This window comes from Acomys minous (genome assembly GCF_964271855.1).
Source record: "Acomys minous genome assembly, chromosome: 8".
Taxonomy (NCBI): domain Eukaryota; kingdom Metazoa; phylum Chordata; class Mammalia; order Rodentia; family Muridae; genus Acomys; species Acomys minous.
This window is the reverse complement of record NC_140489.1, coordinates 3,266,526-3,294,104: the sequence shown is the minus strand read 5'-3', so window position 1 is coordinate 3,294,104 and position 27,579 is coordinate 3,266,526. Positions and strand designations below refer to the sequence as shown.

Genomic DNA, 27,579 nt, shown 5'->3' with positions numbered 1-27,579 from the left:
ATTTAATCTTTCAACCAATCTTCCCACCTAAAGTCTGTGACTGTGCCTATTTTTATTTTAATTTGGGAATATCAACTTCATGATTATTTAGCCTTTCTGTAGAATTCCTCACACAGAGCTTTCTGCTTTTGTTTGCTATAAAATTGTTGCAATGTTTTATAATGCCTGATAGAAGTTTATTTGTTGGGCTGGCAAGATGGCTCAGTGTGTCAAAGACACTTGCTGCCAAACCTGGCCGCCTGTATTTAATTCCAAAACACACATGATGGAATAAGAACCGACTCCTTGTGGTCGCCCTCTGACCCCCCCCCCCCACATGGATGGCGTGACAAGTCCCCATCACAGATAAATGGATGTAAAAACATATTTTAAAAGAAATTAATTGTTACATAGTTTGGGAGATAGAAAATGTGCTGGCTTTTCTGTAAAGCCATTGTCTGTCACGTGAGCTCACAAGGCAGGGGACGTACCTGCTCTTCTATTCTGAGGGCAGTTTGCTCAGTGTGCCTGCCTCACCTGAGGCAAAGGATCCCCAGAGCCGTGCCTGCTGCCCTGTGTGTCCTGGGATCCTTCGCCTCTCTCTGCACCCTTTTATTTGTGCTTCTGGTGTGTGCCCACTGACCACAATCCACCGTTCTTTGCTTTCTCTTCCTGTCTCCACTTTCCTAAGAGTATCTACGAGGGAAACTTTGGGTGTGGCTACTTAAAAGAGAGGCGAGCGTCGGGACTAGTGTTTTGTGAGAATACTGCATCAGTCTCTAGAGCACTATGTGTGAGTCCCCCGGCCCCTCCTTCTGTGCCCAGTGCAGCCTGCGGGAGCGTGGCCACGGCGTCTGTGCAGCCTGCGCAAGTGTGGCCGCGGCGTCTGTGCAGCCTGCCGCGGCAGTGAAGTGCATGCTCTGTTCACTCGCTTGCATGACTTCAGTCACCTTATCTCACCTTGTGCTGGTTGTCGAATGTGACTCTGCTGTGGTGTTGGGAGCACATCTCAGATGAGATGAACTAACGTGAACTAACTCCGCTGCTGCTGGTCCATAGTGTGACAATCAGTCCTGTGAGAGAAAACACACCATACAGTTAAAGTTGATTTGTGGTTCATCTCAGGAAGAGATACAAATATTGCTCTAGCTTCCACAAAACTTCCTAAATCTACCTCTTCCTCCTCACAAAGGAGAGCAGCATTAGAACTTGGGCTGTCTTCCAGTCCGCACCACCCTGTCCTCTCTGTCACCAGTCAGGGTCACATGAGGCCAGGAGTCTGCCCATCTTTGTGAGAGCCCGCTTCTGTCACATGGCCCAGCCAGAGCCTCTGGAGGATAAGGAAGCTACAGCGGGTCCATGATTTATTTATTTCTAGGAACTTAAAAGAGTTGCCTGAAGTAAATAATTGGGCATTTTGTTTTGATTGCGTTATATCTGAGCGCTTTGCCTGTGTGATACTTCCACTCCTGATGCTGTTCAGGTGCTCTGGTAGCTGCTGGGTGCATTTCCTCTGGGGTCATAGAAAACCACAGCAAGACCTGCTGGTCTAGTAATTAGTGTACAGAACCTCAATTCAGATTTGGGCCATGATTAGGGAGATTTCTTCAGGAAGGACTGTGGGTACCATACTTTAAAATTAGGTATTTAGTACTGTTTTATAGACAAGGAAAAAACGGTACCCTGAAGGAAAGGCAGGTCACACTAGTAATAAGAGCATATTGATGTCTCTAACTCTGCACTCATAACCTGCTTACGTGCAGCCTTTTTAAAAGTCAGAAGGTAGCTGCCGTGGAGGCCTGCCCTCCATAACTCCTGCATTCTAGAGGTTAAGGCAGGAACAGTTCCTCTTTCATTATTGTGACCCTGTCTCAAAAACAAAAAAGTCGAAAGGAAGGACATCAGGACGGAAATGCCAGAACAGTTCTAGATGCCGTCACTTTTCATGTTTCTGTTTCTTAGGAAAAAATGTCATCAAAAACTCACACAAGCGATAAGGCCAGGCTTCTGTGTAGCTCTGTCCGTCAGTCTCCAGTAATTTGTCTAGGTCTCTTTTCTTAATCTACAGCTGCACAAAGAAAATATTTTTGAGTTGCATTCTGGAAGTTGCTTTGCTGTTCTGACGTCAGTCAAAGTCATGCTGTGCTTTCTGATTAGGGTACACACCACATAAGATGTTCTGTGGAGTAAACATGCGCACACTTACTTTTTTACTCACTGGTTTCCAGTGTAAAATCAAATCAGATTTCTCAATCTACATGAAAAACTTTTTTATAAATGGTTATAGTCCACAGCTGTCTTACTTCCCACCTAGTCCCCAGTTTTCATTATTTTTTCCTCTCTTTGGAAGTAACTTGTTTGTAAAGCAGACTCGAGACTTTGCCGCCGTCAGCTTCAGCTTGTGTGCTCTGACTGTGGCAGCCAGCCTTGTACCTCGAGTGTGCGGAGCGCTTTGCCGGAGCCACACAGGCAGTAAGAGACCTGCGTGGTACACCTCATTCATCTGTAGCCATCCTAGATACTTCACAGGTTAGAAAATAAAGTCAATGCAGAGGACACAAGTGGCTAAGAATAGAGATCTGCAGTCTCATCACTGTGGAGTCGTCACTGTCCATGTTCCCTTAACTGAAGGTGATCTGAGATGAGTGGTGTTTACGTGGAGTCTCCCTTGCATGTAAGAACTTGACAGTGTGATAGCTGCCACCACGTGACCCTTCAGAGCAAAGACAGCCTTTACAGGTAACGTTAGGTTTTGTTTGTTTGAGACAGGGACTCATGTATCCCAGGCTGTCCTGAAACACTTTATATAGCTGGGAATAATCACTGAACCCCTGATCATCCTCCTGCTTGCAAGAGCTGGGACCATAGGCATGGAGCACAGTTCCGAGTTCATGAAGGCTTCCTACATGCTAGGCCAGCAGTCTCACATGGTCTGTATCCGTAGTGCGTGGTTCTTGATGGGAAAAGGCTGCTATCTCCAAGGATAGAGAGGCCCACAAGTACGCGCTATCGGTGCCTGACTTTTGAACCTTCTACCTGGACATCTGCCCCAACTGTTTGAGAAACCAGCCTTCGTACCCTCGCGCTGTGCAGTTTTCTGTGACCTCACACAGCTGTTCTTGCATTCCTGACTCTCACTGCCACGTTCTCTTTGTTTCTCAATAATTGATGCATGTTAGAATAACAAGTACACTTGCCTGGGCTGTTTCTATCCAGTGTGCACTTCAGGAAAGGCCCTTGTTACATCTGGAGCGGTCAGGCTCCCTCTGGGGACGGGGAATGCATTGTTGAAACTTTTAGGGAATACCTGGTCCAAGCTTCATCCAAAGATAGAGGCAGTAGGTTCTGCGTCTTCAGAGAGCCCTGCACCCTGTTGGAACAGTCTAGATTTAGACCCACACAGACCTGCTCGCTGCTTCGCCTTCTCTCCTGCCTCCTGCCTCAGGAGACTGGGAGGCAGCTGCTCCACATATGTCTTCTGTATAATAAGACATTTTTAAAAAGTAAAAATTAAGAATCAAATCCAATACACCATTTTAAATTAATTACAACAAAAAGGCAAAAACGTTTAACCTCAAATGTTAATCCTGTAAGCTTCCAAAACAAATTGTCCATTTAAGAATAAACAACTAACTTAAAGTTGTCAGTCAGGGAGACATACACCCTAGAAGAGGAGAATGTATCAAGCTGACCCTGTTGGCCTGTGCTTCCACCCTAGGAAGAACGGGAAGTCCAGGGAGCAGGCAGGAGAGATAGGCTCCATCTCTGGATGATGCTGTACAGAGAAAGCCCCGCTCAGAGGGTGTAGCAGTGGCCTCAGCCGCCATAAGCGAGACCAGCTCCAGCAGTGTGGACAGCACGGTCACTGCCATGCTTCGTATTAAACCTCTAATTGTGGGTGACACTGGGGTCTCAGGCGAAGAATAGTAAGCTGAGCCTTTCCTCAAGTCACACTCTTGATTTCTACTGAAAGTCAGAGGTGAAGAAGTAAAGGGTCACTAAGGATGAGCACACGTGTCGTGACATTTTAGCTTGTCAGTCAGTATGGTAAAGTCTCGAGCGTGGAGGCAGATCTGTCAGCTTATATGGCTTTTGGTTTACTTTAAGTAGTTGTTTATTCTCATGAATTTTTGTGTCATTAACCTTACATAAACTCCTCATTGCATGTTTTATTAACCCTTGGTGTATTCATTTTCTTCTGACCTGAAAGAGTAACCCATTAGACTTTAACCCGGGTGTCTTGAAGAAGTCTGCAGTGCAGAGAGCTTTAAAGGTAAACGAAGTGTCCCTCCAGGCTGCGGTGCTGACCAGGACATATTGAAAGAGCTGCTGCTTTGCTCTCCTAAGTGTGTGGGCAGGTTCCCTCCCACCCTGTGTAATCATTGCTCCATAGACCAAGTCCTGCTTTTGTTTTGTTTTGTTTCCTGGATTTGTATTTAGAAGAAATTACATCAACCACAGTTAAATTGTAAAATTCCAATATGAAAATTTAGATTTTATTCTGTCTCTCAAAGCCACTGAAATATAGTTTTGTTTGAATTTGTGAATGGCAATGTAAAAGTTCTATTTAAAATCTTGACCAGATTTTCATATTGTGATTTAAAGATGCATCTTGCAAACTATTGAGTGCACACTTAAGGACTTGCCTCTTCCAATATGTTGATAGGGACTCACTGAATCAACCTCATGGCTTTGGTGCTGTGGGCTTGGGTGATAGGTCTTTCCAGAAGGTTCAAATTTTATCAAATGAGGTATATTGAAAACTAAGCTCCACTTCTGATCCAGATAATAGCTTGGGTTCTCTGGCTAAATTGTTAATTACAGTGAGAGGCAGGGGCATTTTAAATATAATTGTCTTAAGAATCTTCCAAAGAAATAGAAAGATTTTGATCAATTTCATCTAGCAATATAAGTTAAATTTCTAAGATGAAAGAGATTGTCATTGACTTGTCTAAGGTGATACTTGTAAACCTTACTATGACCCACAGGAAGGAGCTAATGGTGCAGTTTTAATAGTGTGCCCTACCCTGAGAGTGCTGGTCTACACATGGCTAAAACAGCTATGCCTCCCAGCATAGTCGGGTCCTATAGCAACACCGCTCACCAGTCCTGCTGTCTTTTTGGCCAGCAGAGCACAGAGGTCAGAAAAGAGCGCTCTGCTGTCATGCTGCTCAGCGTTGTGATTCCATCCTACTTTCAGGGTGGAAATAATATCCTCTCCATTGGATTAGTAAGTGAATTATAATACTACACACAAAATATATAATAGGAATATAAATAGATGTGCTATAATCTGCTTTAACACATCAGTTCATTAAGGCTAACAAGTTCTAAAAGTGGCATCGTGCCTCTCTCATAGTCATGGAACTTGAGGCTCACACTGATGAAACACAGGTCTCATTAGTCAAAAGTTAAGGAAATGAGATTTAAATTCATTTAAATGTGACTTAAAAGACCTTTTCTTACCGTATTTTGTACTTTTGACATGTGCTACTGTAATCTAAATGTTCTGTTATGGGAGAAAACTTAATGAATAATTTAAAAACCTTATTTATATAATCTAAAGCATCATCCATGTTAAAACACACCTCTTATTCTACAAACCACTAAACAAGATCATAAAGTACAGCTAAGCTTTTATTTATTTTATATTTACCAAAACTTTAGACTTAGAACAAATAGACTTTAATGTGTCATTCACATATATACATATGTGCACAATAATTTAAGGCAGTGACAATTGCAAATTGTTCAGAAGCAGGTCTTTAGTGTTATTAGTTATAAACTTCATCCTGTTTTTAAAAATATTAGAAGGAGAGGCACCATAAAATTATAGGTACATTAAATCCTTAAAATTCCCATTTTCACAGATATAGTCTCTTTTTTTGGTTTCTCTGTATAGCCTTAGGTGTCCTGGACGCACTTTGTAGACCAGGCTGGCCTTCAACTCACAGCGATCCACCTGCTTCTGCCTCCCAGAGTGCTGGGATTACAGGCATGTTAGTCAGAAATAAACTCATGTCTCAAAGACCCAAGGTAGAAGCTAGGCGTGGTAGTGCATGCTTTTAATCCCAGCACTTGGTTGGCAGTTGCAAGCAAATCTTTGAGTTCGAGGCCAGCCTGGTTTATAAAGTGAGTTCTAGGACAGCCAGGACTACCAGAGAAACCCTGTCTCATAAAGACAAAACAAGAAACAAACAGGCAAAAAAGATCCAAGGTAGATGTGGCTTAAATCAATGTGATTTCATGTCCTGCAACTGTGCAAGTTCCCCTGAGTAGCCTGCACACCCTCCTCGGCAGTCCGTTTCTAGCTGACCAGGAGGGGAAGTGGAGGCTGCATCCTCAGTCTCAGAAGACCTGTGCTCAGCTCAGATTTAGAAATTCTAATATTAAAGAAAGAGAAAACAAGTTTTGGAAAAATCAGCTGGCTTTGATATTCTTAATGGTATTTATTTCATTTTGCAGAATTCATTCACATCAAAAAGATGAACCAGAAAATAGATTATCACAGTAGGTTTGGGTTAGTCATATTTTTTTGAATAATCAGATGATTTTGACATCTATTTCTGTCATTGCTGCAGTGTTGAGGATTGACTCTAAAATTATTTAACTAAAATACTTTTTGTGACCCTCTAATTAATTTACATTAACACATTTAACTGCATCTTTTTGTGGGGCTAAGTTACAAATAAACCTCATGTCACATATCTGTTTGGTTTGCTATGTTTTCTTCTATCAGCTGTCTGCTAAAGTATGCTTCTTATAATTTTTTTTGTGTATGATTTTTTAAATTATATTTATATTTGCTTAATTCCATGCAATTCTAAACTGTCATTTATTCTTCTGGTGATAATTACTTAGAAGCCGGTAAGCAATATCCACTATCTGATAACCGTATTTACTTGAGCAGGATGATAGTGGGTTCGGGGTGTAAAGCTATGCATCTAAAACTACAGCTGGAGGAGTATTCTGAGTTAACATCCCTTTACATTCGTATTCTTTTGTATTTATTTATTTATATTCATTGCACTTACATTTTTGTTATCCTAATAAGTCAGTTTTGAGAACTATAATTATTAATATTAAATAAGTAAAATAGCTATGCCTCCAAGCATAATTTAGTTAGTTTTTTTTTTTAATTTATTCACTTTACATTCTGATTGTAGCCTCCTTTGTCTCCTGTGGAGCTTACTTTTAAAATAAAAAGTTTGACATTTCAAACTCGTGTACAAACAACCTGACACAGGAACTTGTATCTAGAGTCACAGCCACTTTAGAGGCCTACATGGGAGAGGCACTCGGGCCACAGAGTTCCACACTAGCCAAGTAGTGTTGCCAGACCCCGTCTCGAAAGAAAGAAAGAAAGAAAGAAAGAAAGAAAGAAAGAAGGGAAAAGTATGTGAATAGAAGTTTTCTCTGTTTGCCTCATGATGGACATGATGAGAATGATGGCTCAGGGTTTACTTAGCAGTTGTTTTCTACTTTAATTGTTCTTTGGTGTTTCCTGTGCCTGAAGTATCAGAGGTAAATAGAAATGAGGCCTGCTACCAACCACAGTTTCGTTTTCAGTGGAACCTATTTCAAAGTGTGTTTATTTATTTTATCTGGTTTTGTTTTTGGATAGTCAGGGAAGAAAATAAACAGCAACCCAAATCCTCTTGTCCAGATGTCAGTCGGTCACAAGGCTCAAGAGAGTAAGGTAAGAGTTTTCTGAGATTTCTCCATGTAGCCACACTTGTCCCTGTCCCCAGCAGGTGGTGTCCTGGTGTATAGTATGTAGGCATTGCTTCCATGTGGAACAGTCATTTAATGCATACAAGCTGCTTATGCTTAACAGGTGCATTTTTAAATTTTAAATAATATTAAAACTGCCATCTTGATATGCTTTTGTTTGATTCATGGGGAAAGATATGGAGTCTTTAGTAATTGCTTAAAGTTAACACATCACACTTTAAATTCAGCAAACACAGGCCCAAGAATTCAAAGAAGGTATTGTTGTATGTTCCTCTTTTCTGATTGGGGGCAGGGGTTAGAAATGACTCACAGCTGCAGGCCATTGTTAGAACTTAAATATTACTCCTTTAAGAAGCAGGGCCATGTGCACTTCAGTGCTTGGCACCAAGAGAGAGCGCTGAAGCCAGTAGAGCAGAAGAGGTCTTGGTGCCTGACAAGGAGGCTTCCGTGTCAACTCCTTCCCTAACGCACCTCACAGAGCTTATGCTTCTTCTTGTGAACATTTCTGCGCTTACTGAGATAATAGTACATTGTTCAGTAAATACGGCTTTCAGTGTAATCGCTGTGTTTGTGTATACATTACATGAATAAGCACTGAGTCAATAGTCCTTCACAGAAAATACTGGAGAATTAATATTGGACTGTTTCTTACAGATTCGATACAAAACTAGTGAGCCTGTGTGGGAGGAAAACTTCACTTTCTTCATTCATAACCCCAAGCGCCAGGACCTTGAAGTTGAGGTATTGCATTTTTGTGCCTATATTTTGAAATATGATTGATTATAAATTACACTCACATTTATAGTTTTTTTTTTACTTTTATTGAATGTCTATGATTTACACGTCATGCACCAAAATCCCTCTCCTCCCCCTAGTAAAATAAAACAAACAAACAAAATGTCTTGTCACAGAAGCTGTAGTGTATCACGCAGTATAGCCTTTTGTCCACATATGTTTACTTTCAAATGTTCATTGCTACGAGTCATGGGTCTGGTTGGAGGCCTACACTGGGACTGCTGTTGGATGTCGTTGTTGCCGTGTGTCAAGGAGATTCTTACTCTTTGAATCTGCAGGTCCAGCCCCTTCATGTGTTCCAGCAGGTCATACATGGGGTAGATTGATGTGTCCCAGCGTGCGGGACAAATTGAACTAGAGTTCACCTGAAAGAGGGAGTGGGGATTGAAAGTGGGGTACAGGGACACGAGAAATAATGAGTCAAGTCTGGAAATTTCTGATCAACTCTCTTTAATGCAGATGAGTAAGAACATATATAGAGCAAGGTCAATAGGGTCTATTCTAATCCCACTCTCCCCAGCCCCCAGGCAAGAATACAATAGCCTGAGTAGCTCCATGTAAGAACTTCCTTGATCCTCTGGGTGGTTCCCAGTAGGGACTTCCCTACTTCTTTCAAAAGTAAATAGTCCAAGGATAGCCTAGAACACTAGACCTCCTTCGGCAACAGTCGACAACTCGAAGGTCACGGTGTGCAGCCTAAGCACGGGATTTCTAATATGGCAGAATTTAGCATGGCTACCCACAGTAGATGTTAGTGTGAGGTCCACTCAGAGCCCTGGATCAGGGCCTGCTCCCTGGTCCTTAGTGCAGGGCCCTCTCTGTTACTCCTGTGTCATCATGGCAGGGCCAGCAATCCTGTTCCTATGTCTTCAGGGCAGGGCCTGCTCTCCCGCTCCCTTGTCATCATGTCAGGACCTGCTCTCCCGCTCCTGTGTCCTTGGGGCAGGGCCAGCTCTCCTGCTCCTGTGTTGTCAGGGCAGGGATGGCTCACCTACTCCCTTGTCCTCAGGGCAAGGGCCACTTTCCCACTACCATGTCATCAGGGCAGGGCCGACTCTCCCACTCCCATGTCATCATGGCAGGACCTGCTTTTATCATGGCAGGGCCAGCTCTCCTACTCTCATGTCCTCAGGGCAGAGCCAGCTCACTCACTTCTGTGTCCTCAGGGCGGGGCCAGCTCTCAGGCTCCCCTGTCCCCAGGGTTGTCTCACCTGCCCCGGCATCCTCAGGGCCAGCTCTCCTGCTCCCATTCAATTTGCCAGATTGTTGCTGGCCGTAGAGGCCCCACAGTCTTCATTGAGTGGCTTGCAGAAACCATTGATGTTGGCCCGGCTCAGCTCAGCTTCTTGTCCCAGGGAACTTGTGGCTCCGTTGATTCATGCCTCCTGAGTCTGGTTCCATCGTGTGCTCCATCTGCTATGGGCCTCCACCTTGGTGCTGCCCCTAGTATCCACCTCTGCACAATCCAGCTCTCGGCACTGAGCATGGCCCCCCGGCCAGTGAGAAGAGGTCCATGAGGCCTGTGGTGTGGGCAGTTCAGTCCTTGCTCGGCTCCACTCGAACAGTATCCCCTCCTTGAACACCATCTCTTTGGCCCACTCTGCCCCTAGCCGCATCCTGAAAAGCAGCGGCAGCAGCCCCAGGTCCCTGAGAGCTCACTGGATCGTGGTTCCATGGTCCTGTGGCAGGAAGGCATGGATGAGCCACATGACAGAATTTCTTTCTTTCTGGAAAACACCAGCACTGTGTTTTGGAGCTTTCAGTATTGTCCTTTGGTGGCTGTGCTGTCACTGCTGTTCTGTGGATTAGACGCAATGTGTGATTGACGCCATCTTGGATGATCTCAGCTTGGGTATTTCTAATACATTGCGCTAAGCGTTTCCTCCCAATCAGGGTGCTCTCAGGGGTGAACATTTCTGTGTAGCTCTGAAACACAATCATCCTCCTCAGAATGCATTGAGGACCTTATCTTTCGAACCCCAGACCCGCACCCCCCCACACACACATTTATAGTTTTTAATTGAGTACATAGTACACTAGGACCCATCACTGCAGTCAAGATAAAGAAATTCTCTGGTTCTCCCTGTGACTCATAGCTGTTCCAAACACATGTCTTAGTTAGGGTTTTTATTGCTGCATGAAACATCATGACCAAAAACAAATTGGGGAGGAGCTATTCATTGTTGAAGGAAGTCAAGATGGGGCAGGATCCTTTAGGCAGGAGCTGATGCAGAGGCCATGGAAGAGTGCTGCCTACTGGTTTCCTCCCCATGGCTTGCTCAGCCTGCTTTCTTCTAGAATGCAGGACCACCAGCCTCACACATCAGTTACTACTTAAGAAAATGCCTTTCAGGCTGGAGAGATGGCTTAGAGGTTAAGAGCACTGTCTGCTCTTCCAGAGGTTCTGAGTTCAATTCCCAGCAACCACATGGTGGCTCACAACCATCTATAAGGAAATCTGATGCCTTCTTCTGGCCTGCGGGCATACACACAGGCAAAACTGTGTATATAATAAATAAATAAATCTTTAAAAAAAGAAAGAAAAAAGAAAAGGCCTTTCAGCTGGATCTTATGGAGGCATTTTCTTAGTTACGACTGCCTTTTCTCAGATGACTCAGTGCAGCACACCCATCTTATGCTTAGGTCTACGTCATTTTAATCTTCATTTATAGTATCAGGAAAGGATCGTGATGCTTTTTTCTTAATATTTGTTTATATAATTGTACAGCATACTGTTGAAAACTTATTCTATCCTATGTGTTGAGGTTTGTGACTTTATGGAAACTGAGGACCAGTATGCACTTAGCTTCTGGAATGCTCTGCCAGTGTGCCAGCTCCGCTGCTTCTGCTACTACTGTTGAATGGGTACATCATAGAGCCACTGTGCAAGCCCTCAGTGGGTACATCACAGAGCCACTGTGCAAGCCCTCCATGGGTACATCATAAAGCCACTGTGCAAGCCTCAACCTTATTTCCCACATTTGTTTTGACTAATTCTAAGTCTAAATTCCATATGAAATTTAGTATCACTTGTAGATTTATGCAGAGAACCTATAATTTTGATAGGGATCACTGACATTACAGAACAGTGGGCATAATTGGCCTCTCTACAACAGGAAACATCCCAGTGCGTAGAAATATTATGTTGTGTTTAGTGCTCTTTCACTTCTCTCAGCTCTGCTTTACAGCTTTCTATGCACAGTATAGGTCTGTACATATGTCAGACTTATCCCTAAACATTGAATACTTTTTCGTGATGCTGTGAATGATCTTTATTTCCTTGCCGGACTGAAGACAGGATTTGTTCATCCCAGGCGAGAACTCTGCCAATGTTTCCCAGTCATTAAATGGTTCTTAGTCTTGTATTTTTGGCTTTTTTACTAATATATATAAAAGTATCCAGACATTGTAGTGGATTCCTGTAATCTCAGCATTTAGGAAGCCAAAGCAGGAGGACCATAAATTCAAGACTAGCCTGAGTTACCTAGTAACAAGTCTCTGCCTCAAAACAAACAACAAGACCAGTAGGAGACTAAGGAAATAGAGCAGTCGGTAAAGTGCTTGTATGAGCATGAGATCTGGATTTGATCCTAAGGACCAGCACAAAAAGCCAGGCATGGGGGGCAGGGCTCAACAACCCCAGTTCCGGAGTGATGTTGGCACATCCTTGGGGCTTCCTGGGCAGCTGGCCGAATCTGCTCAACAAGTTCAAGTCCAGTTGAACATTTTACAGAGATATGGGTTGGGGGTAGGGGGCACGCAGTTGATTCTTTTATGTTGACATAGCCTCATACAACCCCACTAAAAAATGGCTCGCTGTTTTTGTTTGTTCTTTGCTTGTGGGAGGCAGGGGACAATGGATTTTATCACATGGTCTTGAATTTACAATTCTACTGCTTGGGCAGTAGAGGTTATAGGGGTGAGCTGCCATGCCAGTGTGAGCTACCATGCCCATGCCAGTGCTGTGTTCCTGTTCCACTAGATATTTTGTAGCTATTTTGGCATTTTATGTGTGGGAAGTTATGTTACCTTCTATTATAATACTTTTCATAACAGTTGGATGGCTTTTTCCCCGTTATCCTTGGGTGGCTTCCCTGTTCCGTCCTCTTTACTCTGCAGAAGTAGCACATAGGCCTGGTCTCCCTGGAGATGTGCTCCTTCTCCTGGTTTGCTTTGTCATCATGAGTAGAAGCTGACTGTCAGGAAAGGCGTCTTTGCCTGTGTTGAGATGACCACATCAAATGTTAAGTATTGCAAAGTCTTATTCGGTTTTCACATTTAATACTAAGATACCTTGAACACAATGTTTTATTTGGGGATGCCTTAGTTAGGGTTTTATTGTTGTGAAGAGACACCATGACCACAGCAAGTCTTATTACAGAAAACATTTCATTGTATATGGCTTACCGTTCAGAGGTGTAGTCCACTATCATCATGGTGGAAAGCACGGTGGCTCACAGACAGACATGGTTCTGGAGAAGGAGCGGAGAGTTCTACATCTCAGGCAGCAGGAAGAGACTGAGCCAGTCTTCTTCCACCAAGGCTGCACGTGTCCCTAATGGTGCCACTCCCTGTGGACTGTGGGGGCCATTTTTATTCCACCCCACAGGGGATAAGTCCTACTTAGTCACCATCATTTTCACATGCATTCAGCTTGTTGAAGTTCTTGCTTCTTGGGTCTGACGGTTGAGATGGAGTCCCTGGAAAAAGACCTGGGTTCTGTCCTGTGCTCACACAGCAGTTTCCAGCTGCCTGCAATCCGGTGTTAGAGGATCCAGTGCCCGCTTCCGGCCTCTGAGGGCGCCTGCATACATGTAATACACATAAATCACACAAGTACACACACATAGAAAAACATTCTTACTTAGTCATGAAGGTTGCTGATTAGTAATTTTGCTTCTTTTCAATCTTTTTTTTCTCCCCCTGTTTTGATGTCAAGATAATGATAGCCTCCTGAGTGAGCTGGGGACTTGAATTTTCTGGAAGAGTCTATAGAGAATTGTTTTGGGTTTTGCCTTTTACCACTTGCATTTTTTACTTTGAGAAGGCGTTACATACACACTGAGCTCTGTCAGTAGCTCGTGCTCTGTGTGGCTCAGCTGTTCCTTCTTTATGCAGTGTGGTGTCGATGTCTATCCAGGAGCATGTCCACTCTGTCCAGCATCCTTTCCGTGTCAGACTATCCTGAACAGTCACCCAATGGGAATAGTGCACATAACAGAGGCAATCCTGAAGATTACTGCTCATGAGAAAGAAATGCCGTGCGCTTAAGGAGATGCTGTAAATTTCAAAGCACCCATATAGAGTTTGAACAAGGAAGGCTTTACGACACCTAAAAATACATTTTCTTCATGAATCCATATTTTCAGTAGAAACTGGAGTTATGGAGCTGCCCTGTGTGGACTAGGAATCAAGTGTGGTCCTCTGCAAGAACAAGGGCTCTGAGCTGCTGAGCCATCTCTCCGCCCTACACTGTTGTTCACTGAGATTCTCACAGAAAGATGTCCCTTGTTGTGCTCGTCATGATTCTGTGATGAGGAAAGAGCAGGGCCCTCTGACAGAAGTGCTGCTATATTTTCTGAGAGGTTCTCTAACACTTTTGGACACATTCTTGAATAATGTATATGAGATGCGTTGTGTTCTGGCTTGTGCTGGTATGTTTTGAAGCCAACCTGTGGACCATGGTACATTTTTCATAGTCTCTTTCTGTTCTCCTTGGTGCTCAGTGTTTCCTGCCCTGCGTTTTTCAGGTCATAGATGAGCAGCATCAGTGTTCCCTGGGCGCCCTGAGGATCCCACTCAGTCAGCTGCTTCTGAGTGACAACATGACTATCAACCAGCGGTTCCAGCTCAGCAACTCGGGTCCAAACAGCACCTTAAAAATGAAGATTGCCCTACGGGTACTGCCCAGTTCTCAGCAGGACTCGGTGGTGGGAGGGAAGACACAGCTGGGCCTCAGGCCCAACCAGTGTGGAGGTGGCACCACAGGCACAGGTCAGGTGACATGTAGCATGCTGACAGCTGAGGGTAGCAGAAGCAGAAACCAAAGTGGTGGGATTCCAGCCTACACTCTGTTCTGAACAAACCCTTTATTTCCAGAGTAACTGACTTGACAGAATGGCCCAGAAAAAAAAGTGTGTGTGTCATTAAGTGAAAGTATTCAGATTGGGCCAGGAGACGGCTCAGCAGGTAAAGTGCCTGCTGCCCAAGTCTGACCACCTGAATTTCACCCCCGAAACTCCGTAAAAGAGAACTGAGTCTACAGGATTTTCCTCAGACTGTGGCATACATACCCCTATAAAAACAAAATTATATGTAAATTATAATAAAGAGCCAACCTTTTGTTTCTGTGCTGGGTTTGAACTCATAGCCTCACACATGCTAGGCCGGAGTGCTACCACTGAACTATATATATATTCCAGCCCGAGGAGTGAACTTTGCATTTTTAATTAAAATAGACTTAGTCTGCCCAGGGTGCTATGGAAGTGCTCTCGAGACACAGCACAGCCTCATCGTGGCAAAATAATAGTTACAAAGTGAAATTGGGGGAGTCTATGAAATTAAGATGTTTGCTATAGCTTTGGTTAATAAAACCAGAGAAAATCAGTTAACTCCAGGGTGTCCTGCTACGGACAGCCCTGGCTTACATGTTTCTCCATAATACAGTATTTTAATAGTTGCATAACTGAACAGATTAGAATTTGAAAAATTTTGCTGAATCTTAAGCAGCCATGAACACTCTAAAGGCACTCGTCCCCCTCCAGGTCCTCCATCTTGAAAAGCAAGAACGGCCTGCGGACCACCAGCATTCAGCTCAAGTGAAACGGCCCTCTGTCTCCAAAGAGGGGAGGAGAGTCCCTGTCAGACCTCAGCCGTCTGCATCGCCAGGCCCCGGGGGTAGCAGCACTGCCCCATCAACACCAGTCAGGGGAGTTGATGACAAGCCTGTCGTGGAGGAGAAGCCCCAGCCCCCTGAGGCCAGCCCTCTGGCGCAGCGTGACCTGGGCAGGAGCTCCTCCAGCCTCTTGGCCTCTCCGAGCCACATCTCGGCCAAGGAACCCACTCCAAGCATTGCCTCAGACATATCACTGCCCATTGCCACCCAGGAGCTGAGGCAGCGGCTACGTCAGCTTGAAAAGTAACTAGTAATCACACACTGTTCATCGTAGCGTTTCCACCCCACACACCACGGGAGGCACATAGGACCTTAACTCATCTGGGAAGAAGTTCGAGTTGTGCTATTATTTTGCTCATTGAGTCCTTGACTTCAAAATAAAACTTGTTTTGTAGGACCTTGGATGTGAGAGAAGCACAGTAGTGAAATAAGAAGTTTCATGGGTGGGAGGAGCGAAAGACACCACACAGTTCATGCCAGGACAGACTCCTGCAGGTGTGGTCACTCGTGTGCTGCACATCATGTCACCTGCATGGGCTTGGCAGAGGCTTGCCTTCCCTCCATTGCAGAGTGCAGCACCACCAGGTCCCCACTGGCTTTCTTTGATTATTTGTCATGATTTATAGGTGGTATTGATGGTCTCTTCAGATAAGGAGGAAGAATAGTTACATACTTCCTGTGGTAATTGTAAATTTCAACCTTTGAAACTTCATTTTGCTGTATCCTAAGAGATGTGTCCAGTTAGAAGAAAATAGAAGTGCTTCGGGCACAGCATTTGCCACGCCCATGTCTCTGAGGGTCCTGTGACACGTGCTCACCACTGTTCATCTTTCCTCACACGGATCCTTTTGTAAAGAAAACAATCAGCTTCAGGTTGGGTGTAGTGCAGTATTGAGCGCTTGCTTAGCACTCTGACCACAGGATTGATGTTTGTCCCGAGGAGAGCTGGCTCTCACTTATACCGTGACTGCTCATTGGAAAGCTGTCAGTTAGGAATAATTAAGGACTACTGAGCCTTCAAGTGAAGTAATTTCAACTTTGATACATATTTAGAATTCTCAAATCATATCAGGTCCCATTTTGTCTGAATGAGTGGACACTATCCTATGATGTGTGTGGCCACAGGGCACCACACCTCTTTTGAAGTTGGGGCAGAGGTGGTAACATCATGTTGTTTCCACAGTGGGACTACCCTGGGCCAGTCGCCTCTGGGGCAGATCCAGCTGACGATCCGGCACAGCTCCCAGAGGAACAAGCTCATCGTGGTTGTGCACTCGTGCAGGTGAGGCCAGTGCCGCTGCACCTGCCCGGCTATGCCTGTCTCACCTGATTCCCTACCCACTTGCCCCACTGCTGCATCAACAGTGGTTTAAAATAGAAATCTTTCGCGTTTATAAAAGGTCTTTTGAAAACATGGATAAATAGAAGTGGTGGCGTTGACCCTGAAAATGTAGAGTTAGTTCTGTGAGGGATTGTGTGTTCTGGCTGCTGGGATAGTGACTGGAGAGGGCAGGCACCGCACAGGCTGCTGGGATAGTGACTGGAGAGGGCAGGCACCGCACAGGCGGCTCCCGCAGCTCTGAGGACAGCCCTGCCTGCCTCTGGGTCTGCACAGCTGAGTGTGTTTGCCTTATACTAGTCATGCTAGGGAAAGAGCAGGGGACAGGTCCGTGAGGAGGCTGACCCTGTGCAGAAGCTGTGACTGGAGGTGCTACACAAGGAACCAGTGCGGCCACTCGGGGTCCTATAAACAGAAGGACCGAACTTGCCTCACATGGCCTTTGCCTGTGTTTCCTGTGAGAAGGTGCTTTAGACACATAAAGCAAGGGCTGTCACACTCTGGGCTTAGGTAGTAAAGGCAAAAGTTACTCTGCCAAACTGCTAAAAGGAAAGCTTAACAGTGACGCCAGCAGCTGGCGATTCAGAAACATACTCTAGGAAATCTGTGTTGCTCCTTGGTGTTGGTAATATGAAATCAAAACTTGATAAAAATAATTTGGATATGACGCAGTTTTTAATTTTTTGAATTCTAATATCTAGTCTTCTCTGGTTTGTGTTATAAGGAACCTCATTGCCTTCTCGGAAGATGGCTCTGATCCGTACGTCCGCATGTATTTACTACCAGACAAGAGGCGATCAGGAAGAAGGAAAACCCATGTGTCAAAGAAGACACTGAACCCTGTGTTTGATCAGAGGTATAGTAGCCATTTCATTTGGCTAAGAGGCTACCTGGATGAAACGGTGTGATCAGGCCTGTGGAGCCAGTGCACTGTGGAGAAATGGAATTCTCTAGCATATTCCAGCACGTGCTGCTTGCTAAGTGATTCACGAAGCAGATCCTTTTGTAAATCCAATTTATAAGGCTGCTCAGGGAGACTGATGACGAAAGGTCTTTTGTTGTTGCTTGTCTTTTGTTTTGCAAGACAGTGTTTCTCTGTGTAGTTCTTACCTTTCTGGAACGCTGTAGGCCAGGCTGGCCTATTTTCATTTGATTTGATTTGTTTATTATTAATTAATTAGTTTGATTGGTTGCTTCGGTTTTTTTCAAGTCACGGTTTCTTTGTGTAGCCCTGGCTGTTCTGGAACTCACTGTGTAGATCAGGCTGACCTTGAACTCAGAGATCTGCCTGCCTCTGCCTCGTAAGTACTAGGATTAACAGCCTGTGCTGCCACTGCTAAAAGTCAAATTATTGATGGCTGAAGAATTTTGATTTAGTGGGTAACATATGCTGATATTGAATTTTAAAAGGAATTTAAAGATACATTTAAAATTTTTATTGTATAGCATAAGCTAGTAATATAAAATATACATTTTTGGGAAAAGCTCTATTTTTCTAAAACAATTTCCAAAATTAGTAGAGATATAATTTTGCAAGTCTTATGAGGCTGCCTTAGTAGGAGCTCCATATGTATGGGCATGGTCAGTCTGGTGGGTCAGGTTGCATGTGGGCACCCCAGAGATCCCTGGACCACTAGTCTGCACGCTGCCCACCTCCTATTGTCTGGCAGTGTGCTGTCTGCTAGTTTTGAGAAAATAACGCAGCTAAATAGTATCAGTATCTGTTGGCCCTGTTCTGTTTCTTCCTTAAAGACACCTCTCCCTCACTGTTGTCATGAAGTAATTTTATTTAAACTACAGTTAGTCGAATAAGCACCAAAAAGGGAACAAGAAAAAGCAGTGTTTTGAATGATCTCAGAGATAAAAATGTAAAAGTACATACAGCAGGATTATAGAGAGCTGAGAGAGGCATCTGTTTCCATTGCAGCTTCGATTTCAGCGTGTCGCTGCCTGAGGTACAAAGGAGAACCCTGGATGTGGCGGTGAAGAACAGTGGCGGCTTCTTGTCCAAAGATAAAGGGCTTCTTGGCAAAGTAAGTTTTTAAATCCTTGTATCCTACATATTGCAAAACTTAACGCTTCTGTGAAATACAGTGTAGAGCATACGTAAGTGGAAAGGGGGACGCTCGCTCTGCTAATGCTGGTTACCACATCGTGCTGAGACGTCAGGACAGCTGTTTTCATGCACTCACACTATTGCCTTAGGACGCATACTGATGTCAGGAACTTAGAATCGAAGGAAGGTCGGGTGTTTGCTTTTAAAACTTTAAAAACATGAAGGGAACCCTCCAGTGCCCACCGCCACCCACTCAGCTAGTCATGTGCTTCTTTAGCATGTTGCTGGCCTTTCTTCCAGATTTCCTTTTGTCTTTTCCATCTCACGTTTAACTTTAGTGAAGGGTTGTTTATTCTGTTGTAGTGTACAAAGGTTTAGACAGGGAAGGGGGCGTTGAGTTTTAGGTACTACTTTGTCACCAGCAGAAGTGAAAAATATGTATCAGCGAGGCCATGAAAAATGCCTGAGAGACCATATAATGGAGAGGTTTGTTTCTGCTGCTGATTTCAGAAGTTTTGATGCGTGGGGCACATGCCACTGTTGTTTCTGGGGAGCTGTGAGACAGAAAGTCATGGTGGGGAGCATGAGGCAGAGCCCAGGTGCCTCACAGTGGCCAGAAAGCAGAGAGTGCTGTGAGGAGACCAAAGAAAAAGTGGAGCTTTGCAGAACACATCCCTGGTGGCCTGGTTCCTCTGATAGCAACCCCACCATTTCCCATTGAGTAAGTCAGAGCCTTCGGGGTCTAGTCACTTTTGAGAAAGACGCCCATCAGTTAGTTGACAGCCAGGCTTTTAAACATGAGCCTTTTAGCATCACTGCACATCCAAACTGCACACTGACATTAACAGTGTATTTGCCAGTACCTCCATAAGTTGCCTCTGCGCGTGTTTCATAATGACCATAATACTATTAGATACAAGAAGAATCTCTAGGATATTTTCAGCCATGTAAAGGTTGAAAAGATTTTTAAAAATGAGAATCTCAAAACAGGAGAGTTCCATATTGTTAAATTAAAATAAGAAATTAGGGAGGGAGGAAGGGGTGGTGGATGATGTAAAAGGAATTTCCCCGCAGTTGTCACAGCACCTCCTTTCAACCCACAGGTGCTGGTCGCTCTGGCATCTGAAGATCTCGCCAAGGGCTGGACCCAGTGGTGAGTCCCTCTCCCAGGCTGCAGGCGGTTCCCAGAGAACCCAGCCAGACCTCCTCCCCAGAGCCTGACCCAAGTCTGTTGTACTTTTCTGTGCTCCCTCAGGTATGACCTCACAGAAGATGGCACGAGGCCGCAGGTGATAACGTAGCTACGCTGGACGTAGGCCAATTTCTCAAATGTGTTGTGCCACCTCGACATGGAACACACCTTCTCGCAGATGTACCAATGCTATTTTTATAATTTTAAGTATTGCGTTATACATACTGTAATAATTTTATAAAACTTGGCATTGTAGGAAAATTTGGCCAATATTATTGTTAAACTTCCCTGTTTCCTCCAATGCTTTGCCGGGCACTGCAGTGTGCAGCAGTGTAGTGATGTGTTCCTGTACTGTGTGGAACTGTCAGCTGCACATGCTGGGAGCAGACACCTGTGCTTGCTTACTCCTGCCCTGTCGTGCGGCCTGGAGGTGCGCTACACCATGTAAATAGACTCTTTTTTAATATCTACATGCTGGTTTGGATAAAGAAGAAAATGTATCAAGAAAATACATATTTTCTTCTAAGACATTAAATTCTTTGACAAATAATCATTTTCAGCTTCTCAGCAAAAAGTTCTCATAGATCTGTTGTGTGGTATGGCTTTCTTAAGGGAAAAATGAAAAGATTATTAAATATTAGGGTATTTATGTCTACTATGAATGATATAAAACAAAGTGTTCAGATTATTAACATTATTATAAATAGGAAGATACAGTGGGAAGCCAGTGAATGGCTTATTTAAAAAGTTGTATAACTAAGTAATGTGACAATACCAAAAGTATTGCCAAGGATCATGAATCACAGTGTACTCAATCTGAAATTTATTACATAAGAAAGAAATGTCCTGTTTATTTGTAATTTTTATAACAGATTCATGAAATAGTACAGAGATACACACATGGCAGGTGTGGTACCTCATGTCTGTAATCCCAGGATATGAGAGGCCAAGGCAAGAAGACCCAAGAGTTAAAGGCCAGCCTGGGCTACACAGCAAGACCCTCTCTTGGGAAAAAGAAACACATATTTTGTACTTTGCCCAAAGCATAGGAACGACTCTCCAATATTAGGATGTAAGGTGTGGTGCACATGGGCGCAGGCCCAGCGTGTATTGTCCGTGTTCTCACCCTGTAAAGGCTGTGTTAGTGTAAGGCGGTGTGAAGGATGGAAGAGTACAAAGGGGATTGTGCTAGACCGATGCTGCCCTTGCTCTCTATCCATCACACAGATACACACCTGTGGGCAGAGCTCCTGCGCGTCCCCTGACACCTGACAAAGGGTCACATGACAACATGAACCTGCCCAGCGCCAGCAGCAGTGCGGCCAGTCTTGCTGCTTTCTGGACAGCCTCACTGGGTGCCATGTCGGATGTTAATATTGGGATAGTGCTGTACAATTTTTATTTTGTAATCTTTTCTTTTTAGATTATGAGAAGCATGTTTTACATATGGAAGAGTTCCCAAACCTCTTGTGAGGTGAGGCTATGTCACAGTATTATGAGCTATGCATGTCTGTAAACAAAATATGCACAAATGTAGGAAGATTTTTAAGCTACAGAATGAAAAGGGCTTCTCAGCTATGAGATCATTTAAAACTACGTATACTTACAGCAGGAAAATACAGCTTTGTAATCAAAACTGGAGTCGTTCCTTTCACATGCTTCCTGGAACTAAACAACCTATGGGAAGCTTGTGTGACCAAACAGACCAAAGTGCCTGGGATGAATATCCAGTGTTCCTTTTACACTCTCCTCCTGTCTAGCAGATGAAAGTGTGCCTCGGCTTGTAATGTTACCATGTGCACTTGTAATGGAGCCAGTGGCTCCTCACAGCACATTTCAGATAGTCAAAGGGCCAGAGTAACTTCCTTCTCCTGTCTGCTGACACCTTCCTCTGAGTCCCATTTCTAAGTCTTTTTCCCTTAGTGTGCAGGATTGGGAGAGAGTTATGTGTATGTCACACACACATGAACATAGATGCACATAAAACGGCCAAGGTGGCATTTTCAGTTGCAAGAGATAAGAAGGTAATACCCTACTAAAACTAGTTGCGTGGCCATGGTAATTGATTGTTTTCTTACATGTCTTTTTAATTAGGTCCACTGCAGGGCTTCTGTCATAATCTATAAAGGAGATTTTCTCGTTGAAACTTTTATCATGTCAGTGGTTTTTCACCAACAATCTAAACATCTTGGTTTTGCACCCATATGCTTATTCTGTTCAGTGTATATTCTATTTAATGGAATGCTTTTCTTAAGCAATTAGGCAAATCGAGTACAGTTAAGGGTACACACCCCTAATAAGTCAATATAACACCTCAGTGTGTTGCCCTCTACTGCAGTCAGTGCGTTGAGATGCAGTGCTCCACCTGCATCATCTGATTCCTCTAGCATCTCTCTCCATACTGTCTGGAAAGGAGAGAGAAAGTCCCGTGATACAGCACCCCAACCCCCCACCCCCCGCCCTTGTGCCTCTTTCTGTGCCCTGCACGGAGAGGACTGAGTTGACACCAAGGTGCGCTCCAGTATCCTGAAGATAGAAGACACTTTGAGTTCTCTAAATGTTAACTTTTAGTTTTTAATGACTTATCTAGTAAAAAAAAAAAATTTTTTTTTATTTTCTATTTGAGCCAAACCAATGAGGGGAAATTAGCAATTTGAAGTACAGCTGTGCTGACTCAATCATGTGGTGGCTTATTCTGTGCCTTAAGTACAAACTGTCTTCACGGTTCCTATGAGAACAGAAGCAGCCTTGCAACTGTGTTTACCAGCGTGTGCCCTCCACTCCGTAGCTCCTCTACAGCAGTCCTCAGGCAAGGTCAGTCCTCCCCTCAGGCACACGCAGAGAGGACAGGTTGCTGCAATGACTGGTCCCATCTGGATTACCCACTGTAGAGGCAGACCATAGAGGGTGGTTTTTGTTTTTTGTTGTTGTTGTTGTTTTTTTAATCATAGAATGTCTTTTTCCGCTTAATTAATTTTATATAACAGCACATGTATTTATTCAATAAAACTTTGATGTTAGTGTACTTGTAATAATGTTTTTTGTGTGTCTGTTGAAATGATCAAGTGTGGTGTGGGAACAGTCCTTTGGAAAGTCCGCGTGTTACGTCAGGTGTATCTGCTGTGTGTGCATTCGTTCCCTGTTGACGTGCTCCCACTTAGTGTCTCTCCCCCACCTAGCTCACACGCTCTGGGTTTTGCAAGCAGCTCTTTGAAGGGTAATGGTTGAGCACCAAGAACTTGTCCACTTCCCTTCACATAAATTTAAAGTTGATTTCCTCTGTGTCCTTTACCAGCAGCTGGACCTTAAGTAGCCTCCCTGATGCAGACTCTTGTCACCATGTTATTTTGTTCATCTTATTTAACAAGGTTTCAGTTGAACATTACAGTTTTTCTACATGGACTATAAACTATTAACAGCAGAGAGTATATGGTATTAATTTCTGATGGCTGTTCTCAACCTTTACAGACCATTCAGGACTCTCATTTTAAAGGATTTATTTATTTTATGTATGAGCGCTCTATCTGCATTTATACTTGCAGGCCAGAAGAGGGCATCAGATCCCAGTATAGATGGTTGTGAGCCACCATGTACGTGCTGGGAATTGAACTCAGGACCTATGGAAGAGCAAACAGTGCTCTTAACCACTAAGCCATCTCTCCAGCCCCCAAGACTCTTTTTAATTAGTTTCCACTCAAAGAACCTCCTGACAGTTTTATTAAAGGCTGAACATAAATGTAGTGAAACATGTAATCCTATAATAGAGATAAAAAGCCAGTGGCATACCCACGTACAAAACAGGTGGGTCACAAAAACGGGGAATAATCCAGGAAGTCTTAACTTCCTTGTTATTCTGGAAATCCTGGACAAATTCATTTTAAAAAGAAATACTTTGTCTCTAATAAATATATGGAGAGGGAAAAGCTTCTTCACAAATGGCTATGTTCTTGAAAATGTCAAGAAAATAACCCAAAAAACTTGGACTTAACAGCTGTTTAATGAGTTACCCATGGCACTATAAGGCTCCGTTTCCTGCATCCTAACAGTAATAGCAGTTAACAAATATAAACATTTTTTTAAAAAAAATCAAGCCGGGTGGCAGCGGTGCACACCTTTAATCCCGGCACCTCCCAGGCAGAGGAAGGTGGATATCTGTTCAGGCCAGCCTGGTCTACATAGTGAGTTCCAGGTCAGGCAGGGCTACACAGAGAAACCCTGTCTCAAAAACAAAGAGGCAATCATCCTGCAGCCTTAGGATCACAACAGCAGGGAAAACCTATGACCTCCAAAGGAGAAAGAATGGATTTCAGGAATGTCGTATTCCCAGAAAACTGTTGCTGTGTGACCTGTGTGGATCCTGGGGACCTGTGTCCATTGTGTTTGTCAAACATTGTCATTGCAACTGCCTGGGCCTGTGGTACATCTGGAGACAGATGATGACAAAACAGCAAAGGGAAATCCAGAAACAGTGACTTGTAGAATGCTTGGGGGACATAGGAAGATGTGTATGAGGAGGGCATGTGCACTTCTACCAGGGGTCTACAGACGTCCTGCTGGGGTTGCTGTGTACAATGAGTAGGGATTAATTGATCCCGAGTAACTAATCACATAAAGCACATAGGCAGAGCCTTCAGAGAGTATGCCCTTCAGGGATTACAGTTAATCCAAGAAAGCAACAACAAAGCCTGTGGAGAGAAAGGGGGCTTGTTTGCAGAACTGTCGTACCGCATTAAGTTTCTACCCCTAAAATCATGAGGCACACAAAAATAGAACAACATGTGGGCCATATGCTAGTGTCAGAGTCAAAAACCGTCAGTGGAAACTGCCTCTAAAAGAAGTCCAAATTGCCTTAAGTCCACTACTGCAGTATGTTTAAACAAATACAAGAAACTGCACATCTAAAAGAGTGGGGAGAATGGTGCCTCACCAAAAAGAAAGTCATCAGAGAAAAAAATGCAAGTAGAAATTCTTGAACTGAGTACAAGGAACTTAGGGTTCACAAGCGTTCAGCAGATTTGAGCAGACAGAAGAAGGAATTACCATGTGAAGATGAGTCAGTAGGGACTATCCGAGCTTGGAGACAGAGGCAGGCAGATCTCTGAGTTCAGGGACAGCCTGGTGTACAGCAAGGGTTCCAGGACAGCCAGGGCTACACAGAGAACCCCTAAAAAAGACCGTCCAATCCAGGGAACAAAGGTAATATAGAATAAAGAAAAATGCATCGACACATTGAGAGGCCCATCGAGGATGGGTAGGTACACCTAAAAAACGTTTTAAGGAACGCTGCAGGCTAATGAGCTGGCTCAGCACATCAAGGCACTTGCCACCGAGCCTGACAGCCTTCGTTCCATACCTTTGGCTTTAATGATGGTTCTGGGGACTGAGCTCAGGTCACCAGGCATGCATGGTAAGTGTCCTTACCCACTGAATCCTCTCACCAGCCTCCTATTGCTATATTGTTTAAACAGGAGAATTTGTTGCTAACATGTTGTACAAAATTGCTAAAAGAATGCGTATAGCTTGCTTGTTTTTACACTATGTATGGTTTATCTCTGAAGGAAGCATATGCTACCTCTCACAGTATGGGAGGCACTGGAATCAGGCTGCCCATGTGCAAATCCCATATGTGCCTCTGTGTACGTCGAGATCACCATAGCTTCTCTATATCTCAAGTACCTAGTCCCAAGGTAGGAAATAGCCGCGACACTTATCAAAAAGGTAGTGCTGAGGCAAAATGGAGGCGTATTCACAGTGGTCACAGCATTGCCGTTCCACACCGGTGTACCCAGACCATCAGGAAAGGTGTTGGCCCAGAGGTAACCACCCTTCTTCCAAGACCAATGCCTTCTCCCAGAAGACCCTGTGGCTAACATCAGAATCACATTTATCACGGGAAACTACAGGCCGTTCCTCAGACATACCTAGGCAACATGCTGTATAGGGGAAAGAGAAGATACCCTAAGCAGGACTTCTTCCTCTTTACAGAAATCCATATCAAGATTGCACTGATCAGACCAGGTCACACCACTACAGTCTAGAATCACATGTTCCTTAGAAATGTTCCACAGTGCATGGTGAAGGTACCAGTGTTGTCAGACAACAGGCTGTCTCAGTTCCTAGTCACCCATGAGAACTATACACAGGCGCACAAGACATACTCTGCATGAGTCATTATCACACACACACGGTATGCAGTGCATCCATGCACAATATTCAGAATATGCATGACACACTAGCCAATACACAGCAGAAACAATACAATATACAAGATAGATAGCACAACATACAAAACACTAACTACAATACAACACATGCACAACACAGCATATAAACAACACTGCACACACATCATGCCACACAAGTATAACTACGCAGCATATAATACAAAACACTATACCTTACACATTCATGGGAACAACACAATATGCATACAGCAGACCACACAGTACATGTACATACCACAAATGTGAGTGTGCAACATAACCACAGTGTTGCACATGAACAACACAGCTTGCAGAACACATTACGCCCGCCATAGAACAAAGTAACACACAGTTGTGTGGACACAGTCACACAACACACTTCGAGCTTCTAAGTTATGCTATGTGCCAGAGAGAATTCCTGCTCTTTGTACTTTGCTGTCTTGTCCAATAGCAGCAAAAATACTTATTTGCTCTATGTGAATTTGGCATAAATCTTAAAAGAGTCACAGACCAGCCAAGGCTAACCTCCAGCCTCCGCTACGATACAGAACATTTGACGCCATTTTTCTGAGGTGTGCTCCATACTCGGCCCTCTGCTATGTGAGGGACTCTGTCTCAGTATTAGGAGCACACACACCTCTTGAGGTTTCCTTGTTCTGTGTTTATTTTCCATTCCTCTGTGTGTGTGTGTGCATGTGTATGTGTGTAGATCTGAGCACAACTGAAAAGAGTCAGTTCTCTCATCCCACCATGTGTGTCCTGGTGATAAACCTCTGGTCAACAGGCTTGGTGTCAAGATCTTGCTTTCTTAGAGTTATAATTCCTTTCCTCCATTGATAGATCCAATTTGATGATATTTTGTTGGATTCGAACTAGGCATATTTTGTTAGGAAGTTTTGCCTCTTTGTTCTTGAGAGCTATTGTGTACATCTTACAATATCATTCCCTAGTTTTAGTAATCTGGTGGGTGTCATAGAGTGAGTTGGGAAGTGTGTGCTGTGCTGTCCTCTAGGAGACATTGTACAGAATGTGTGTAATTCCTTCTTGGAACATTTGGTAGACTATTATTGGCATGTTGGTTAAGAAATGTTGATTCGCCACCGGGCGTGGTGGTGCATATCTATAATCTCAGCACTCTGGGAGGCCGAGGCAGACAGATCTCTGTGAGTTCAAGGCCAGCCTGGTCTACAAAACAAGTCCAGGACAGCCAAGGCCACACAGAGAACCCCTGTCTCGGGGGTGGAAGGGTGGGGAGGGAATGGACATGAATTGTTGATTCAATTTACTTAAGAGATATAATTAAGATTTTATATTTCTTTCTATATAAATTTTGACAGATGGTGTCTTTTAAGAAATTGGTTTACAGGGCTGGAGAGATGGCTCAGA

The 27,579-nt window shown here is 44.0% G+C and overlaps 1 protein-coding gene across 4 annotated transcripts in view; it reads left to right on the top strand.

Moving 5' to 3' along the window:
• ESYT2 (extended synaptotagmin 2) overlaps positions 1 to 23,015 on the top strand; it is an 81,085-nt gene extending 58,070 nt beyond the window's left edge. Inside the window, exons 14-24 of one of the 4 annotated variants that reach the window (XM_084792795.1) lie at positions 671 to 772; positions 4,190 to 4,252; positions 7,604 to 7,678; positions 8,368 to 8,454; positions 14,259 to 14,408; positions 15,273 to 15,646; positions 16,587 to 16,685; positions 17,467 to 17,598; positions 18,670 to 18,775; positions 19,902 to 19,951; positions 20,054 to 23,015. In XM_084792795.1, the coding sequence (XP_084648921.1) occupies positions 671 to 772; positions 4,190 to 4,252; positions 7,604 to 7,678; positions 8,368 to 8,454; positions 14,259 to 14,408; positions 15,273 to 15,646; positions 16,587 to 16,685; positions 17,467 to 17,598; positions 18,670 to 18,775; positions 19,902 to 19,951; positions 20,054 to 20,099 (1,284 nt within the window). In that variant the 3' untranslated portion in view covers positions 20,100 to 23,015. The remainder of the gene's footprint in view (positions 1 to 670; positions 773 to 4,189; positions 4,253 to 7,603; positions 7,679 to 8,367; positions 8,455 to 14,258; positions 14,409 to 15,272; positions 15,647 to 16,586; positions 16,686 to 17,466; positions 17,599 to 18,669; positions 18,776 to 19,901; positions 19,952 to 20,053) is intronic. The other 3 variants (XM_084792797.1, XM_084792796.1, XM_084792798.1) reach the window with 3 other exon arrangements.
• The last annotated feature ends 4,564 nt before the right edge of the window (positions 23,016 to 27,579 follow it).